This window comes from Anastrepha obliqua, chromosome 1, assembly GCF_027943255.1.
Source record: "Anastrepha obliqua isolate idAnaObli1 chromosome 1, idAnaObli1_1.0, whole genome shotgun sequence".
Lineage (NCBI taxonomy): Eukaryota > Metazoa > Arthropoda > Insecta > Diptera > Tephritidae > Anastrepha > Anastrepha obliqua.
This window is the reverse complement of record NC_072892.1, coordinates 37,617,951-37,633,822: the sequence shown is the minus strand read 5'-3', so window position 1 is coordinate 37,633,822 and position 15,872 is coordinate 37,617,951. Positions and strand designations below refer to the sequence as shown.

Genomic DNA, 15,872 nt, shown 5'->3' with positions numbered 1-15,872 from the left:
AAATATTAATAAAAAATTAATAAAACAATAACACTTACAGCAAAATTAAAAATAAAAAAAGTTGAAAAGTACTGATTAAAAATTACATACACTGAGCAAAATTTATTACACTACTAACTAAATATTATAGAACACATAAACGAGTCAGAGAGAGCGCACACAAATGAGTAGAGCACCGTGTATGGAAAGCTAGTGCAACACTCTCAGTACCAGCTGCTGAACAGTTGGGCAAATAACAGAGACGGAGAGTCAACAACAAAAGCGAAACGAAACCTCAAATTGCCGGAAATACACAAACACAAAGAAACATTTACTACTAACAAACATTGCCACGCCTAACAGAGTAGCTCGTCAATAAGTAAATAACAAAAATGTTAACATTAAATGCCAAATGAAAGAGGGAAATGCAGGAAAGTGCCAAGACAGAAAGGTGTGTGAGATAGAGAGAGAGAGCGAGAAAGCGAGCACAGCGCAAACATGCACCAATATCATAAGAGTTGAAATTATAATAAAAGCAAAAACAAGCCGCACGATTTTTTGGCTCTTTCTGTGCTATGGTATATTTTGCTAATTAGGTATGCGCCAGAGTGCGTAGGAAATGTAATTTCAATCAGCAAACAAAAAATTATTAAAAGAGCGTGCGAAACGCAACAACACACTGTAAATACAAAAGTATTAGACTAAATTATTGTAATAAATTTTCATAGTTTATAAATAAGAAAACAAAAAAGCAAAAACCACTTAAACTTAATAAAAAAAATCATCAAAGCTAACAGAAAAAAGAAAAATGAAAAATAACTAATAAAACTTTATAAGAAAACGTAGTAGTTTAGAAGAAAAAGAATACGCGAAATACTAGTCTTTACAACATGGAATTCATGAAAATCAGTATTTGAAATTTAAATGCAAATAACAGCATTGAAAAATTTGATTCTAAGTGCATAAGACATTTATAACAAAAAAAAATCCAAAAATATGAAATAATTAAATTTAATAATTATAATAAACCGTTGTAGCACTTACAAATGAATTGACAATGTTTAAAAGCTGAAACAGAAAATAAGAAATAAATAAAATAAAACTTCTGCATTGCAAAACAGTAAACAATTGAATAAATTCACTGTGCAAAACTAGCAAACACACATGAACATTCAAAAACCGCAAAAAAAAACCAAAAACAAAATTAAAAATAATAAATACTAAAAATTTAAAATATATATAAGCGACCAATTTGTCGAATTATGTGGCATAATTGAGAATATGAAAAAATAATGAATTTGTGCAAGCAAACGTAATTAAATAAAATTTAAAAATCTAAAAAAAGCAGATATATAAAGAAAAAACCCTAGCAAAAGTACTAATAAAGTTAAAGTAATTATAAAATAAATTGAAATAAACAAATGGTAATTATTATATAAATAAATGTTATGCGTTATTAAAAATACAACCAATAAAAACGAGAGAAAAAACAAATTGAGTAAAAGAAACAACTGATGAATAAATCAAGAAAACAGATTCAATAAAATGATACAAAAAAATATATAAAAAATAAAAAACAAATTTGTTTTAAAAAATTTCAAAGTTATATTTTATTTGGTGGCATATATTTTGCACAAGGCGTAAGTAACGGGTGATTTTTTAGCTATTATCTTTTTAAACAGTTGGTTTAAACAGCTGACGCACGTTTCGTTATATGCTTCACTATCGAACAGCTTCAGTTTGGTCTATAATTTAACCATCAAACGTCTTACAAACGAACAACGCTTGCAAATCATTGAATTTTATTATAAAAATGCGTGTTCTGTTAAGGAAGTTTATCGCGCGCTTCTTCCATTTTATGGTCAGTTTAATCGACCCACTGAAGCGGCTATTCCAGCTATTGTGACTAAATTTACTACCAAATTTACATTATTCGGCATCAAACCATCAACACGCTTACGTAGAGTGCGAACTGAAGAAAATATCGCAGCTGTATCGGCCAGCGTTAATGATGACCATCAATTATCGATTCGTCGCCGTTCGCAGCAATTGGGCCTCTGTTACTCAACAACGTGGAAAATTTTGCGAAAAAATACAGCTGGTGCAAGAATTGAAGCCGAACGACCTACCGCAACGCAGAATTTTTGGTGAATGGGCTCTTGGAAAGTTGCCCGAAGATCCACTTTTTTATCGAAAAATTGTGTTCAGCTCACTTTTGGATCAATGGGTACGTAAATAAGCGGAAATTGTCGATTTTGGAGTGAAGATCAGCCAGAAGAACTGCAGGAGCTACAAATGTATCCAGAAAAGGTCATAGTTTGGTGCGGTTTATGGGCTGGAGGTATCATTGGACCGTACTTCTTCAAAGATGCTGCGAATCGTAACGTAACTGTGAATGGTTAGCGCTACCGTGAAATGATATCCAACTTTGTTTTGCCCAAAATGCAAGAGCTTGACTTGCATGACATGTGGTTTCAGAAAGACGGTGCCACATGCCACACAGCACGCGTAATAATGGACTTGTTGAAAGGCGAGTCCGGTGAACATTTTATTTCACGTTCGGGAGTTGTCAATTGGCCACCCAGATCGTGCAATATAACGTCTTTAGATTATTTTTTGTGGGGCTATGTTAAAGCTCATATATATTCAGACAAGCCTGCTTCAATTAACGCATTGGAAGACAACATTAAAGCATTTATATGTGAGATACCGGCCGAAACATTGGAAAGAGTATGCCAAAATTGGACTAAGCTGATGGACCATTTGAAGCGCAGTCGCGGTCAACATTTGCATGAAATAATCTTCAAACATTAAATTATAAGGACTGTACTATCGACTTAAAAAAAAATTTCATGCATTTTTCTGAATTTTACGTGCGTGTTTTTGAAAAACTTTGCTATAGCTCTTAAAACATTACCATTTATAAAAGTTTAGAGAGCCAGTGGTAGCTCCAAACCATTATGAAGGCAGGATGGGAGCTTAATAAAATGTTACCCTTTTCAGCAATTGAAGGATGCAAAATAAATATCGCCAGTGCGGGATAAAACATTTTGTGCAAATTGGTAATAATCTTCTATCCGCAAATTTTGACAACGAAAACTTTTTAAATAAATAACCACCACGCGTAGTGGCTTGCAGTACTTTGAATACATTTACTTGAAAGAGGAAGTATTCTAAAAAATATTAAATGAGCGAATGGTAAATCCCGTAAAGTCGGGATTGTATAAAAAAGTTTAGAATATATATATATATAATTGGCGCCTATATCCTTTCTGGGTGTTTGGCCGAGCTCCTCCTCCTATTTGTGGCGTACGTCTTGATGTAGTTCCACAAATGGAGGGACCTACAGTTTCAAACCGACTCCAAAAGGCAGATATTTTTATGTGGAGCTTTTCATGGCAGAAATGCACTCGGAGGTTTGCCGAGGGGCGACCGCTATTAGAAAAAACTTTTCCTGCATTTTGGTCTTTCACCGAGATTCGAACCTAAGTTATCTCTGTGAACTCCGAATGGTAGTCACGCACCAAACGATTAGGCGACGGAGACCACCGTTATTAGAACACAATTTCCTCTTATTTTAACCTAATAATACCAAAAGAAAATTTGACCAAATTCGCCATTTGTATTTTGAAAACAATAAAAATAAATTTTATGCATATCAAAAGATTTACCAAAAAACTCAAACAAAATAAAACTATTAAAAATCAATAATAAATAGGGAGAAATCTGTTATTTTTGCGTAAAATTCAAAACTTTATTTAAGATGTTTCGGATTATCCCATTTGGGTCAAATATATATGCACCGTGTTGTTGTATACTTTGTTGTCCTTTTAAAGGTAGCTTCATAATGCATCTCTCATAGAAGTATTGGTCCGTATTGGCGAACAGCTCTAGCAACCGAATTTCAAAATCTTCTCAGATACTAATTTCTTATCACTCAGGAAGTGTTTCAATGAGAGAAAAAGGTGGTAATCGCTTGTGCCTGCTTCGGACTAAGTAGTGGATGCATTAAAATTTCTTAACCAAACTCCCGGAGTTTTTGGCGAGTCGCCGCAAACGTGTGTGGCCTTTCGTTATTCTGATGGAACACAACACCTCTTCTGTTGGCCAATTCTGGCTAATCCCAGCCAGTCATGAGCTTAAAACGGTCCAATTGTTGATCTGAATTTAGTGTTTGGCCGTAGGGAACCAACTCATAAATGATTCCTTTCAAGTTCCACCAAATACACAGTGCCAGCTTTCTGACCGTTAGTCCTGGTTTGGCCTTGTTTGAACTGCTTAATCACGCATTCACCACGATTATTTTCGCACATTACTGTCGCATGTCACTAATTTTTCATATTCAGTCACCATCCGTGTAAGGAATGGCTCGATTTCAATCCGTTTGGCCAAGGCTTCGCCGATGCAAATTTGATCCGTCATCTTTTTTGATTTAATTAGTGTAGCACCGAAACAACGAGCTTCTTTCTGAATCCAGCTTTACATAAATGGCTTAAAACGTTTTATGGTCGATATTTAGCTCTTGGAATATGCTGCGTCTGCTAACAAGACGGTCAACTTCGATTATTTATGTGATTTTATCCACATTTTCGGCGATGGGCCTGCCTGTGCGAGGTGCATCTTTAACAAACGGCCCAAATTCCTGCAGGAAATTTCTTCCTATATTAGATTTTTGAGATCTGATAATTTTACATTTACTCGTCGTGCTTGTGTGCAATTCCGCATGTGGGGTTTGGTCCCATGTGCAAGTGATTGTAACATAACAGAGACTCAATCTGCTTGTATGCATATTCTTTTGGAGCCCAGCCAAAACAAGGCTCTGTCGACCGAGTCAAGGCAGTATAACCTTGTCAGCACTTTAAGCTAAGGTGTTGAGGTACCCGTGCGGAGAGCTGCATGACTGGTAGTGCCTAAATAACCTGTCGTTAACGGTCCCTTCCGATGCCCAGGCAAGGTGGGTTGTAGCCTTACCGCGGTATGCCGGCTCTGCCGCGTCGGACCATTTCCTTCCCTGCATACTTGTGTGACCAAAATTTAGATAAATGGAAAACATAACAAAACACATTACGGAAACAACAAAAACTGAGAGTGTACTGGGTACACTTCCGGAAGGCGAGTTGCTGGCTTCTAACCAGGACAGAATGGTCGGACCCAGCACGTCGAGTACTCACCGTAGCACTCCACTGCTGAAACTCAGCCATCTACAGTCAATAACTCAAGAAAAGCAATCCTCTTCTCCTCCGACCTCTGGTAGGGATGCCGAAAGGACAGAAAAAATCCTCTGGGTCGCTGCTCCAAGCGCACTACCTGAGAGCTAAATTCATTATGGCTAAGATAGCTAAGAATGAATTGGCCGGTAGATCAGATGATCGCGATGCAGGGGACAAGGTCAGAAACGTGGCCGTAGCTTCTGAGTACGAAACCATGGCCGCGAGGAAAACTACCGAAATTCAAGCACATAAAAATCCTCGGAACCATCCAGCGGCTTATCGTAACCGATCACAAGATGTGAGCGGGTGCGCTGCCAAGAAAATAAAAAAATGTCTCGACTCAGGGCTTTGAGGGCCTTAAAACAAGTGCGGTGGTTACTTATAGCGGGGTGGTCTGGGCTCACCTTCAAGTTTCCCTCGTAGACGCAGAATCTCATCGTGGTAGGGAGGAGCTGACCAATTGGGTTGCCAATGAGGAATGGCTATCAGAAATGATCGTCGAATACCTCACGGCAAACGAAGGTAAGGTACCTCTTTTCGATTCGGAAAATAATGGCCGTGGCAGTAGGGTGATCAAGTGTGCCGATGATTTCACCAGTGCTGAGGCAGGTATGCTTGAGAGGGGCTCTCACATAAGCTCATCTCCGCTTCGGAGGTCTCTAGAAGGCACTGAGCCTGCATTTGGCTACCGAAGATGAAACTGGAGGGTCCGAAGATCCTCCAGTGCCTCAAACTTCAAAACCCTTAGGTTCCTATGGACAACTTGTCCATGATCAAGTTGGAAGAATCTCAGAAAAATAGCTCAACTGCATTGTTGCTTATTTCTGAAGAGCCCTGAAGGTACTCAAGGAAAAGAAGCACAAACTTCGTTTTGGCCTCAGGACGGCCAAGCTTAAGATCTCCCCCCACGTCCGGTGCTCCAGATGGCGAGCTGGAATAGGGAAGTAGCCAATCAGCTCGAACTTGCGAAAGCCATACAATTCATTACCTTTCATTTTTAAATAATATCTATATGTTAGCTTTATTTTTTTTTATCGCCGCTATATTTATTTGCACATACGTTTTTCTACCTAATACCCTTATTACATAAAACCGCCCTCTCTCTGTAAACTCTGCAGCAGTTGTGGACCATGTTTTGTTGGAGCTACAGAATATTTGCCAAAGGCCATTTCCAATAGCGAAAAGTGGCATTGCGCATGCTCAACACTGCAGTCGAGCACCTCACGACGGGCTCGTTTATATATCCGATCATAGTGATGCATAACATCCGGTTCATCAGCATAAACTGGTTCAGAAGGAAGACTGAAAATGAGAGGAAATGATAGTTTAATTAATGTAATTCGTTTATTTATAGCCGCACTGGAGCCGCATAGGTTCTTAGCCAAAAAGCCTTCTACATTGTGTGATTCCAGTGCAGCAATTTCGGCAAGCTAATGCCGGCCCCAGTAAGACTTTGCACTTTCGAATATTTGATCAAAGAAAAAATTACTTACCTAAATATCGTCTTTACGATTTCTGTAATCATATTTCCCCGCTGTTGTCGAGTGTCATGTAGATATTTGGAGCTCTCACACAGCGCACGTGCAATGCAGGCATGCCCATTAAAGCCCATGCTATAGTAGGTAAAAGGTAAAAGGCAAACGTATTAGTTCCTTTCTGACTACATACTTGGATGGGTGGTATTTTCAATATTGCGAAAAAATAAGTATTTCAGTTAAAGTAAAAGTGTTAATCTTTACAACTATTTTATTAAACCCTTAACATAATTTTGAAAACTATTGAAATCGGCTTTGCAACGAATAGCTCCAGTAAGGAGGGAGCTTTCTTAACCCTACCTAAGCGGGCTGTAAGAAGTTTGCTCACGAATTTTTAAAATTGTCAGATTTTCAATATTAACTCTTAACTCTTACCTTTAGAGTAACGCATGTGAGTACATTTAAGTAAATTCTTTTTCTGTGTGGCAACAGGCATTCGAAGCAGTTGGTGTGCGAATAGATATCAAAGAAAGTGATTTATCTTATCTATGGGAGCGTAATGGGCAACGCTCCCATTTACATGTTTTAATTTTTTATAAGTAAAGCGTATAACTTTTCCTTGCAATCATTTAGGTTTATTTTTTAGCAATATAAGGGTTTTTCAATTGGCGCGGGTCGCTTTTGGCGCCTTGTGGCAGCCATTTTGTTTTGGTGACATCTGTCAAATCTTTTGTTTATTATTCAGTTGCTTATGCCAAATCATCATGGCAAGCTACACGACTGAACAGCACGTTCAAATGATAAAACTTTATTATCAAAATGAGTGTTCATTAACGCAAACGTTGCGCGCATTGCGCCCATTTTTCGGTAGACGTGGTGGCCCTTCAAAGTCGACTCTTCAACGTTTGGTGGCCAAATTTGAGACGACCGGGTCAGTAAACAATCAGCCAACACCCGTACGTTCAAGGAACGCAAAATCAGCCGAGAACATTGCTGCGGTCCGTGAAAGTGTACAGCACAACCCGAGGCAGTCTATTCCTCGCCATGCACAAGAACTTGGCCTTTCGCAGACTTCAACTTGGCGAATTTTGCGTCGGGACTTAGGCCTACACCCGTACAAGATCCAACTGACCCAGGAGCTCAAAGTTGATGACTATAGACAACGCCGTTTGTTCGAATCGTTTGGAAGAGAACCCCAGTTTTGGGCGAAAAATCATCTTTAGTGACGAAGCGCATTTTTGGATGAATGGCTGTGTTAACAAACAAAATTGCCGTATATGGGACGACACCAATCCACACGAGGTTCACCAAGTGATAATGCATCCTCAAAAAGTTCGGTGTGGGTTTTGGGCCGGCGGCGTCATTGGTCCGTACTTTTTAGAAAACGACGTTGGTGAGGCGGTCACCGTCAACAGCGAGCGCTACACAACGATGATAACCAATTTCTTATGGCCCATATTGAACCATATGGGCCTAGACGACATGTGGTTCCAGCAGGACGGCGCTACGTGCCACACAGCAAACGCCACGATTTACATTCTGCACATCTACCCGCCCTTATTGAAAAACCCTTTAATAAAAATACTACAATAGAAATCTATAATAAGCGCCGTCGTATGGCAAATGATAATTCACATATTACATCTTAGTTGGAAAAAATATACTTTGGCGAGGGCGAGTTGGAAGAATATTTTGGCGAAAGCGATTGCGAAAGTATACTTATACATACTAATCAACAAGGTGACACTAAGCAATCTTCTCACATCAAGACCGGCGATATCAAAAAGAAAATATCGAAATGCCGCGATGAAGGCGGAAATTGTATTGGAGGAGAGGTAAGTGTACAAATGTGTATAAAAGAGAAGGGAGCAAAATGTTACCTATGTCAACGTCCTTTCATACAGATGACAGAATAGAAAAAAACTTTTTTTTTGTGCAATAAATTACTTTGCACTGAGTATAAAAGCCTTAGTATGGTGGACTGCGACAAGAAAACTGACATACATAATGCCACTGGACAGGATTCAACGACTCGCTGCTCTGTGCATAACAGGAGCGCTGAAAACCACTCCAACGGCGGCGCTAGAAATGATACTCAGCATGCCACCTATTGATCTTATGGCGGAAAGCTTGGCAGCGAAATCCGCGAGCAGGTTAGTGGCTGCTGGGGTATTCACCTGCAGAACCTTCCGACACAGCTCAATAGGAAAGTGGAGCTCAGGTTGCGCAGACTACATGACTCCGTACTTTAATTGGGAGAGAAGGTTTCGCACCACAATTGAAGAGGAGGGATGGCACAAAGGCATGAAGCCTGGCCATAGAACTTTTCAGACCTATACAGACGGCTCTAAAACTTTAGACGGAGTAGGTGCGGGTATTTACTGCTCAAAACTAGGGATGAGGCAGCCTATCAAGCTGCCAGACCATAGCAGTATTTTCTAAGTGGAAGTTTTCGCTGTCGGGAAAGCCGCGGAGCTAGCCTACACTAGAACAAGAAAGAACTCAACAATTAATATATACGTGGACAGTCAAGCAGCAATAAAAGCAATAGGCTCATATTGTATTAAGTCCAAAAATGTTCGGTGGAGCAGGGAGGCCATAGAAAGGCAAAGGCATTATGGGGAACGGAATAGTAGATGAGATAGCAAAAAGGGCTGTTAGACTACGTTTTGAACAAGATAACGACATACCAAAACCGCTAAATGGACATACCAATATACAATGATATGGACAACTACATGAAAAGACGAGTGGAAACTAGATGGACTAATCTGACCACATGCAAAACACAAAAAGTCATGTGTAGAACTAACGACAAAAAACTGACTTAATTCGTACTTACGCTCTCGCGAAAGGACTGCGGAACTATCATAGGTATGCTAACAGGTCACAATCTATTGGCTTCACATGCGTACAAGATAGGGAATGCAAGGAAATGCAGAAAGGATGTTGAGGAAACTTTAGAACATTATTTTGAACGCGTTTAAAATTCCTGTGAGCCTCATTGTTTGAGGGTATGGAGGAAGTGGATCTCCCAGCTCTACTTAGATTCGCCAAAAGCGCTGACATCCTACATGATGTCTACTTTCGGTATTCATAGAGGTCGGTCTCCATCTGGTATCGCTAGGGACCAAAAGGTCTATGCGTGGCTTATTGCCAACCAGGCTAACCTAACCTAACCTATACAAGCAATAGAGTCTGTCTGATGGGAGCATGACCGCCATAAATTGGAAATTATCTGACCAATTCGATTCTCATAAACTGCATTGTATGGGCTTACTATATAATATTATATGATATAATTCGCAATATTAAATAAAATGCAGAATGGTGGTCATTATCTTAAATGGCTTCAAATCTTCGGGTCATATTTTGTGTTCATTTCTGCGCAAGTTGTGGAAGTAGTTTAGGTTAGGTTGGTAGACGTCTTAGATTAGTGAATTCACTTAAGTCATGTAGGCCCGTTTTGATACCACTGTGTAACACAGGAACTTTACTGTTCATTTTTCATGGAAGCGTAGGATAGGTTTTATCCCATAACCGGTTAGTCCCGTAAGGAGGTAAATATGGTTTCTAACAACCAGCCGTAGTAGAGGGCTAAGGCTGGACATTTACAGAGGAAGTGTTCTACTGTTTCCTCCTCTTCCTCGTCTCTACAACTTCTGCAGTATTCATGCGAAAATACTTCTAGTCTAAAAGAGGGCCTGCCTAACAGCCAGTGACAGGTGAAACAAGCCACAATCTACAAGATGTTCTCTCTTGAGAGATTGAGCAATTATCCTGATCTTTTTTTATCTACTTGCGTCCAAATTCGCTTGGTTGTAACAGAAGTATTTTCTTCTCTCCATGACCTATTGGCCTCTTGCTGAACATTACTGTTTATCCTTAATTTACAAGTTACCATTAGAATTCCAATATTGTCTCTGTTTTCATTCAGTGCAAGATTAGTAGCCTTTCTCGCTAGCTCATCGACCTTGCAATTTCCTGCAATTTCTCTGTATCACGGAACCCATATAAGGCTGACCTTGAAGACGCTGCTAATATCATTTATAGCTGGCAGCAGAAGTGCCTTTGCAATCTTTGATCTTAGTATAACTGTCACCATTGATTTATCGTACTTCCTATCAGATTCAGAGCAGGCAAGTTGACTAGCACCTCGAGCGCTTTATTAAGAGGGGTCTTTAAAGCGCTGATGATGCATAAAAGCGGGGTTTTAAGATGTTTCTCAGCAGTTTTGTGTAACTTGCCTTTTGAGTTGATGGCCACCACACAAGTATTTCATGTAGTAAAATAGGCTGAACTACCGAAATGTAAGGCCAGTGTGTGATACGAGATGTTAATAGTTGTGGAAGTAATCGACTCCAAAGCATTTGAACTTGCCTTGATAATTGTTTGAGCGACCATATTTGTTTTCATTTGAGTTTTTGCTTAACTATTGCCCATACATTTTCAATTGGATTTGTGAGCAAGCCCAAACATTTTCAACTGCTTCCACTCTTTATAACTTCAGATTCGATACTTGGAACGTTATCTGTAAACTCCAAGGTTGTCTAATTCTTCCAAATATCTTCGCACCGGATGGTGAGGATACTCTTCGGTACATTTTATTCATCAAAACTGCATTGAAATTGGCGGTAAGTACAAATAAACGGTCAACTCCTTTTCGTAGAAGCAGTCCCAAACATGAACCTTAACTGGATGCTTTACAGTTCGTTGTAGTTGTCGATTATCAGCAGAACACCAGGACCGACATATACAACTATTCGGCCGAAAAAAAGATTCACCCTTTTGTCCGATTCCATTCTGATTTTGCCTTAGCCCATACAATTATTTTTTTTTAAGTGTGATAATAAGAGCAGCGGTCTTTTCAAACTGCTCCGAAATTTGAGGTCTTCTGCACCTAAACTTACTCGCTTCATATCTTTGGATATATGAACACCCCTTTTCTATAAGGCTGCTTCAGCTTCACCCAACGATAAGTTCGGCTTGTCACAAACAAATCAATGAGCTTCTGATCTTACTTTAGAGAGGTATATTTTTTGGATCTCATCCGACGAAGTCGTCAATTATTTATTTATGAACATCTTCGACTTCTCTAAATATTTTGCTACAGATATACGTGGCATTTTTAAACCTATAGGGTGTGTCCATAGGAACACTGCTCCAAATCGCTTTTCATGCACGGAACTCATTTTCTAAACTAACAAATTGCACAACGCGTATTACGAAAAGCATAGGCGTATTTAGCAGGATTTAATTTTTTTCACAACGGAGCTCTAAGTTTGAATTTCGCCGGTCACGCTTCCAATAGACAAACTGTAAATGTCCAATTTGGTTCGATAGCAACTTCAACACGGATTTCCTCCAATACTGAGAACTTATTTAATTATTACTACTACAGGGTGGGCCAAATAAAACCTATTAATGTTAAGCACAAATAACTTTTTTATTTTTTGACATATTTATTTTTCTCTTTTGTAGGTTATAATTGAATTGTTGGAAATTTATTATGAAACCCTACAGTACAACACAACACATTAAAGTTATCGAGTTTTTCTATTCTTATCAACGATCAATTGCTTTAACGCAGCGTAAATATCGGCAACATTTTAATTCCAGATCAACTCCCACAGTCTTCATGATTAGGAGTGTCAACAAACAAAACTGTAGATTGTGGGGCTCTAAAAATCCAAGGGCAACACACCAACATCAGTTGCACCCATCTAAATGTACTGTTTGGTGTGGGGTTATGGCCACTAGAGTTATCGGTCCATATTTCTTCGAAAGTGAGGATGAAACACCGGAATCGATTTCAGGAGCTTCTTACAGAACATTGATTGAAAACTTTTTGCGGCCAATGGCGGAGCAGTATCCTAATTTGTGGTTTCAACAAGATGTAGCAACTGCGCATACTGCTAGGCAAACTATAGACCTGCTGCGTGACATTTTTGGCGAACGTCTGATTTCCAAAAATTCAGATTTCTCTTGGCCACCTCGTTCGCCAGATTTTACTGCGACCGACTTCTTTTTATGGGGATATTTAAAAGACAAAGTGTACCTTAATAAACCAGAGACTATTAGACAGCTGAAACAAAATATTCGAGACGAAATACTGAGCCTTCAACCAGAAACATTATGTGGTGTAATGGAAAACTCGTTAAAAAGAGCCAATCTTTGTATCGAGAAAAATGGTGGAGATTTGTCTGATGTAATATTTCACACATAATTTTCATAAAATATATTCAATTAACCAAAATAAATGATTATTGCAAAAGTTTTTTGTGATTAACATTCATTTTCCCCTTTTTTGCTAAATGCCATCTTTTGCTGAGGCGCTGAGATGATTTCACCTCTTCCTCCATACAGCTGACACAAAAAAGACTAGAGGAAATTCCACGTCTCACAGCATGCATACCTGGCGGATAATCTCATGCGAGAAAAGAAGAAATTTGAGAGCTGAGATTTTGCCAATCTCAGAAGATACCTCGAACCCGAATCAGTTGTGGCCCCGAAGCCCCCTGAAAACTAGGGGAGAAACCTTTACTGGTGCTGACTACCCCATCCAGTACCACTAAACTAGGAATCGCAGACGGTTCCGCCTATGGTCCGCGGCGGATTCCCACTGTTAAACTCCAGATTCAGGCTGGAAGTCCGTTCCGACTATCCCTCAGGGTCCACTTTGGTTGCTGGCTTTCTCGTCAATTCTGATGCTTTACCGCCACTAGACACTTCAGCCTTCCCCCGAGTGAAAAATTTGCGAGTAGACGATTTCGCCACTCCTGTCTTGAGGCAGATGGTTTTGGGATTCGACGCCGAGTTCCCGCTTCCACTTGAAGTTTTTGGTATGGTTTTTGATATGTTTGCGTTGATTTCTTAATGATTTTTTAGTGTAAATGGGTCTCCACTCGAAGCCGCTATCCAAAGCCCATTGTGTGTAGTGGCCCCTCGGAGGTACAGTGATAACAAATATAATATTTCAATCCTTAAATAGACTATTGTCCAAAGTATTCTACTCATAAGGTACTTTTAAAATTATGTCGATTGCGTTTCCTCTACCAATCAAAGAGAGGCTGGTTTCTTTTGCGTTTCTACTTAAGATCTACAAATTTATTTCAGAAAAGTGGGTTCTCTGCTGCGACAGCCTCGTAAAGTATACCAAATTTTGTCTTCTTCTTTTAGCACTTCTGTCTACATTATTAATACAATACAATCAATAAACTTCTTATCATTTGCACCCTACCCTTTGCAGCAAACCTGGCCAAGTTAGAATGTAGAATAAAAACTAACTTTTCTCACATCCTCTATAACTAACCTACGGGCTGCAGTAAAGGAATTAGGCTTTCCTGTCTGCCGCAGTTGTGAGGGCTTATGCGTGACTATGATTCGGAAGGTTCAGTTCCGAAACCAATTGTAAAAATGAACATATCAATTTTTATACGAAAAATTGTTTTTAAGAGCAATGGCCCTTCGACAGGCAATAACAAACCGCTGTGTGCATTTCTGCAATTGAAAATACTTTCATCATCAACCGTTTGAATTCTGTAGTAACTGTATGCACATATTTTAAAGCCACATGGCAAGCACTGATGTTAAGGACTTGATAAGATTAGTCTGAATAATACTAAAAAAGGACCTAGACCTTAAGGGGTTAGGGGTAGTCAGAATTTTCAAAAAATTGATTTTTTTTTTGCATTTTCTTAAAGTATAATGTTTTAAAAATATTGTGTAAAAATTTGAAGTGAATCCGACAAATACTTTTCAAGTTATTCAACAATTAACAAAGGGCGCTCGGCCGCTCCGGAGCCGATAGCAAAACTTTAAATGCGTTTTTCTCAAAACTATGTTTTTCAAACTGGTGAACACTGTAACTTAAAAACCGCTACGTAGATTTCAATAAAATTTATACAGCTTTTGAAAAACATAAAAAACATAAAAATTTCGATTTTTTTTTAACAATTAACTGTTGGTTTTTTGCTCTAAAATCTGGAAAAAATTTTCTGAGGCCGCCATTTTGTTCATTTTGAAAAAAAAAGCTTCGATCAGGCACAAGATTATCTATTAATAAAACTAATTTTTCTTGTCCGATTGGTTTTAGATGAATCTGCAAGGACTTGAGATGTTCACCGCAAGGGACTTCTGGAGAAACGGGCTTCACACAAACAGCGATAACTTTTGCAATTATTAATTTTTTTTTTTGAAATTTTGGTGAAGTCAAGTTAAAACATGATGTTTTTATGCTATGTTTTTATTTTTGTTAAATAAATAAATTAAGTAGCAAAAAAAAATTCGTGAAAATCATCATTTTTTCGGGCCTCTGACTACCCCTAACCCCTTAAAGCCATGGTTTCATACCCAGGTCGCATTCGTGTCAACTCATTTATCTTACTCACTTTTCAATAATTGTTTCCAATTTCCCAAATAAATCGCGTCTCGAACGCCGCATCACCACCGCTCTTGTCTTCTTTATATCTTCGTCCTTTTTGAAGCCACGCGTTTGTTCCTTGACCCAAGTATAATTGGGTAGATCATAGGCTACACCCCAATTTTCCGCCCAACTGAGAAAGTCAACATTGGGATTGCCAATAACACCGATAGTCATGCAAATGGATGCCTTTCAAATAAGTGCCGCATGAGAGAAAAACAATTTTAAAATAGGTTGTAAAACTGTCACTGTTTATCACTATTTTTGCATTTTTGACTTTATCACCGTCACTTTCTGCTGTTCTACGTCACTTCTTGTCACTTGTTTCACTTAGCTTACCGTTATCGCTGAACCATCTGGAAAGGCTACATAACGCCTTTTGCGGGACAACACCCTTTCAGCTTTTCTCTCCCCCCGCCTGGGTGGACTGAGCGTAGCGAAAGCACTGCTGATAACTAACAATAGTAGCAGAAAAAGCGATAAAATTGTTTGTAACTCCTTGTTGCCACAACAGCGGTGGCACATTTTGCGTAGTAGATGCTAAGTGTGAGGTGGCTGGTTGACTGGTTGGTTGCCTGCTGATCACTGCTTGTCATCTAAGTTTGCAACTACGTCGGTGCATACATTTTATGGCATTTTACTGGCCCATTGTATTATTATTAATAGACTCGAAATCCAGACAAAAGTCAACAGGCGTGTCGAGATGTGCTATGTGATTTTCATTGGATTTTAATATTAGTTTTAGGTGTTAAACTTTTTTAAAACCTCTTTTATCGAGCTGTGAAG

The 15,872-nt window shown here is 39.0% G+C and overlaps 1 protein-coding gene across 1 annotated transcript; it reads right to left on the bottom strand.

Annotated features, from left to right (window-relative positions):
* Positions 1-6,271: 6,271 nt before the first annotated feature.
* Positions 6,272-15,611, bottom strand: LOC129244738 (uncharacterized). The gene is made up of 4 exons (XM_054882549.1): positions 15,426-15,611; positions 15,055-15,275; positions 6,683-6,802; positions 6,272-6,491 (listed from the first exon to the last, which is right to left on the bottom strand). The coding sequence occupies exons 1-4, from the start codon at positions 15,609-15,611 to the stop codon at positions 6,272-6,274; spliced, it is 747 nt and encodes a 248-aa protein (XP_054738524.1).
* Between the last annotated feature and the right edge of the window lie 261 nt (positions 15,612-15,872).

Excerpts from the sequence above, each read along its gene's own strand:
- LOC129244738 (XM_054882549.1), bottom strand. The coding sequence starts at position 15,611 with ATGTGCCACCGCTGTTGTGGCAACAAGGAGTTACAAACAATTTTATCG. Across the intron at positions 6,803-15,054 it reads TTGGAAACAATTATTGAAAA|CATGGGCTTTAATGGGCATG; the intron begins GTGAGTAAGATA and ends TACCTACTATAG. Across the intron at positions 6,492-6,682 it reads ATCGTAAAGACGATATTTAG|TCTTCCTTCTGAACCAGTTT; the intron begins GTAAGTAATTTT and ends TCTCATTTTCAG.